We start from the raw sequence: 4,362 nt of genomic DNA on the forward strand, positions 1-4,362 counted from the left end.
TTCCTTTGACGAGTCCTCACCCTCCTCAGAGAACATCATCTGGATTACCATACCCTAAACTCTTTCCCCTCACCTTGTGTGCATCTATCTGCATATTGATCTAGTCACCCTATTGATTTTCAGTTTGGTCATGGATTCTATTCCATTAGCTGTTTTTTGGATTTGAAAATAGAGATACCCCCTTATGTATCCCCATAGACGATCAAGCTTTCGCCTTTTGAGTTCGTTTGAGGATTGCCTTTGTTGATATTCCTTCTTAAGCATTATGAGGATTAACTGATCAGATAAGTGTCGCTATTTCTACATGTACAATCTTTTTTCTACGCAAACGCGATACTAGATCTACATTCAAGTATGGGATTGAAATGATTGGGAAATTTAATACTCTCATCCATCTGCATTTTTTTCCTTTTTATTCTTTCTTGTTTGTTGGTTGTGGGTTTTGACTCTTTAACTTTTATTTTTCCACACTCCAACAAGGATGCAGTTCTTTCAAGTCCCTCTCTCTCTCTCTCTCTCTCTCTCTCTCCTTTTTTATCCTGCATTTGGGTCTACATTATTATACTTGATTTGCTAATTCTTTTCGTTTTAACTTTATACGTTTTTGGTATCTCTTACCTCACCAACATTTGGGTTTACTTTATTATTCTTGATTTAGTAATTTTTCTCTGACCTGAGACCTTTTGGTTTGGTGATTTTCTACACCCCGCCCCCCCAAGCCCAGACCCCTCTCTCTCTCTCTCTCTCTCTCTCTCTCTCTCCAGACTTTCTGGGTTTCTTTTTCTTTTATTTTCTTGGTCTTGGTGTATTTTCTACTTGTGTTTCCTCCCTATAATAAACCTTCCCTTTAACAACTCATCTCCCCTGCAACCTCACACCATGACAGATCCCTACAATTTCTTCACAGGATGGTTCAACGTTAACCCCCTCTTCAACCACCATACATCCTCTAACCCTTCCCCTCCCCCTCCTTCCTTGTTCTACAACTTATACTCCAACCCTAACACTAACCCTCTTATTCCCTCTCCACCACCCTCTCCTCCTCTAAGAGAAGCCCTTCCCCTTCTTAGCTTAAGCCCTACAAGATATGAAAAAGAGGACCCCACTTGCACTGCTATGGATGAAGACAAGAAAAAAGAAAGAGATGAGAGCTTCTACTGTAGTACTGTTGGTGATGAAACTGTGACAGTTGCCCTCCATATTGGGCTCCCTAACCCTAGTTCTGAGGATCTTGTTTCTAGGGTTTCTTCTACAGAGAAGGATGAAGATGGGGATCTTTCTGGGTACCCAACAAATAGACTCAACAAGGGTCAGTATTGGATCCCAACCCCTTCTCAAATTCTCATCGGTCCAACCCAGTTCTCATGTCCAGTTTGCTATAAGACCTTCAATAGATACAACAACATGCAGGTATGAAGAAACCCTTTTTTTTCTTTGCTTTGCACCCTTTTGTTCTATATTGGTTTTGATATTTTCTTTCTTTAGACTTATCTTTGAACCTGGTTGATGAGATGAGATTTTTTTTATTTGGATTTATGTTTAGATTTTTTTATATTTTCAGTTTTTGCATGGCTTGTGGATTTTGGAAGTTGAATATATCTAGTCCAACTGAGACTGAGATAATTAAGTACCCCTTTTTTTATGTGATTGAACAAGACGAGCAATGTTCCTTATACTTTTGGTACTTCGAAGTTTGTGTTCTATGCATTGGCACTCGTGTAGGACTGGATTTTTTTAGTTCTTCCAGGGTTTTCAGGTGATTTTCAAAGAACAGAACTTCTCAATCTGCACTCCAGTCTCTGCTCTGCAGAGACCGGTCCACATTAAAACTAACACATGGATTGCTTATCTGTCGGATTTTGAGTACCCATCTTCTAATTTCTGAAAGAAAATGAACAATCTTTTATCCAAGAACACTAGTCTCTCTTTTTTTTCTTAACCTTTAGAGCTTTTTAATCTTTTATCAGTAGGGCATTGTCTCAGAACAATGAAATACATTTGGTTGGTATTTTTTTCTGAGCATAAGAAGTTTATTTTCTGCTTATCAAGTTGTGCAAAGGATTTCTATTTGATAAAAGTGTTTCATTCAAATTCAACAATAAATATCACACTCTTCATTATCTCTTGGCTACGCCAGCAAATTGATCAATGATTACTTCAAACTTGATTTCTAAGATTCCAATGAAACCCCATACTAAAATACTTTCAGCAAGACCTCTCGAGTCATATTACAAGATTTCACATGTTCTTCTATGAGATTTGGTATTATTTTTTGTATGTGGATCCTTCTTTTTTCCTTTCTTCTTTTGGTTATCTCATATGCACATGTGGCTTGAATGAGGATTTCTAAGAATCCAATGAAACCCCATAATAAAGTACTTTCAGCAAGACCTCTGTAGTCATATTTACAAGATTTCACATTTTTTGAGATTTGGTATTTTTTTGGTATGTGGATCCTTCTTTTTTCTTTCTTTTTCTTTTTTTTTGGTTATTCCAGATGCATATGTGGGTTGAATGAGACTCCATACTTGATTTCTAAGATTTCAATGAAACCTCATATTAAAATACTTTCACCACGACCTCTCTAGTCAAATTCACAAGATTTCATGTTCTTCTATGAGATTTGGTGTTGATTTTTGGAATGTGAATCATTCTTTTTCTTTCATATGTGGGTTGAATGAGTACTCCAAACTTGATTTCTAAGATTTCAGTGAAACCCCATAGTAAAATACTTTCAGCAAGACCTCTCTAGTCAAATTCACTAGATTTCATGTTCTTTTATGAGATTTGGTATTGTTTTTTGTAATATGGATCCTTCTTTTTTGTTTCTTTTTTTTTTTTTTTGGTTAGATGCATATGTGGGGGCATGGATCTCAGTACAGAAAAGGGCCTGAATCACTAAGGGGCACCCAACCAACAGCCATGCTTAGACTCCCTTGTTATTGCTGTGCACCAGGGTGCAGAAACAACATAGATCACCCAAGAACCAAACCATTGAAGGATTTCAGAACCCTTCAGACCCATTACAAGAGAAAGCATGGGATCAAACCTTTCATGTGTAGGAAATGCGGCAAGGCCTTCGCGGTGAGAGGTGACTGGAGAACCCATGAGAAGAATTGTGGAAAGCTGTGGTATTGCATATGTGGGTCTGATTTCAAGCACAAAAGATCTCTCAAGGACCACATCAAGGCCTTTGGCCATGGCCACGCTGCCTACGGCGTAGACTGCTTCGAAGAAGACGATGAACCCGCTTCTGAAATCGAACAAGATGACGAGTCATCACAATGATTTAGAAAAGATTGAATTAGATTTAGGTCTAATTAAGCTACTTAATCACCATCTTGAATCACAACCCTCTATTGAATCACTATCTTAGGTCACAATCCTTTTGATATCTGAGTAACTTGGTGATTTTTTTGGAGAGGGGTGATAAATGAAAATACAAAAATGTCAGTGTTATTTTCTGTAAATTCAGTTTAGTTTCAACTTTAAATTCATGCTGATGGAATATGGATGGATAGCCTTGTTTCTTTGTTTTAGTTCTCATTCCTTTAATGCAATTGTTATAGTGAAGTATCAACCACTCAGTTCTTAATTATCTTATCCATATGAGTTTGTAACTGTAGACAAGTTTGTAAACCCTAACATGTGATATTGGGCAAACGAAGTAGAGCTAGCATAAAAGACAGGGAGACCCACAACACTATATGGGGAGACCCACAAAAATAGACCTACGATTGTATAATAGCAAATATAGGCTACTGATATTTGCACTGCCATGTTTTGATAATAAAACAAACTCATCTTGTCTTTTATACACACACACACACACCAGATTTCATAGGCTATTACAATTCCCAAAAGCTCTCATCAGCCAATTAAAACGGAACAGACAACACTATATGGGGAGACCCATAAAAAATTAAAAATAGACCTACGATTGTATATTAGCAAATATATAGGCTACTGATATTTGCACTGCCATGTTTTGATAATAAGGGAAACTCACCTTGTCTTATTTATTTTAACCAGATTTCATAGGCTATTACAATTTCCAAAAGCTCTCAGCAGCAAATTAAAACAGAAAAGACAATGTGAGTTTGTCTTGTTATCAAAACATGTAGTGGGAATATCAGTTAGCAATATGTATATTCTATCATTTCTCTCCTATCAAGGAGTCTAAAGCTTACCAACACTAACAAAAGAGAAAGTAAAGGAGAAAGATGAAATGATTTCAATAGGGAAAAGCCGATAAATTCTATCTTATACACTTCATCAGTTTAGTGTTTTCCTACTTTTGTAGCATAATCCTTGAATTTCTCATGTATGGATAAAGATTTGTATCAGAGGTAAAGTTTCAAA

General features: G+C 36.7%; 1 protein-coding gene across 1 annotated transcript; it reads left to right on the forward strand.

Annotated features, from left to right (window-relative positions):
* Positions 1-730: 730 nt before the first annotated feature.
* On the forward strand, positions 731-3,539 carry LOC143847015 (zinc finger protein WIP2-like). The gene is made up of 2 exons (XM_077355669.1): positions 731-1,410; positions 2,851-3,539. Exons 1-2 carry the CDS (start codon positions 880-882, stop codon positions 3,286-3,288), a joined length of 969 nt encoding a protein of 322 aa, XP_077211784.1. The 5' UTR covers positions 731-879; the 3' UTR covers positions 3,289-3,539.
* The last annotated feature ends 823 nt before the right edge of the window (positions 3,540-4,362 follow it).

Source organism: Tasmannia lanceolata, unplaced genomic scaffold, assembly GCF_043159265.1.
Source record: "Tasmannia lanceolata isolate RefF3 unplaced genomic scaffold, GAP_Taslan_0.1 ptg000015l, whole genome shotgun sequence".
Classification (NCBI taxonomy): domain Eukaryota; kingdom Viridiplantae; phylum Streptophyta; class Magnoliopsida; order Canellales; family Winteraceae; genus Tasmannia; species Tasmannia lanceolata.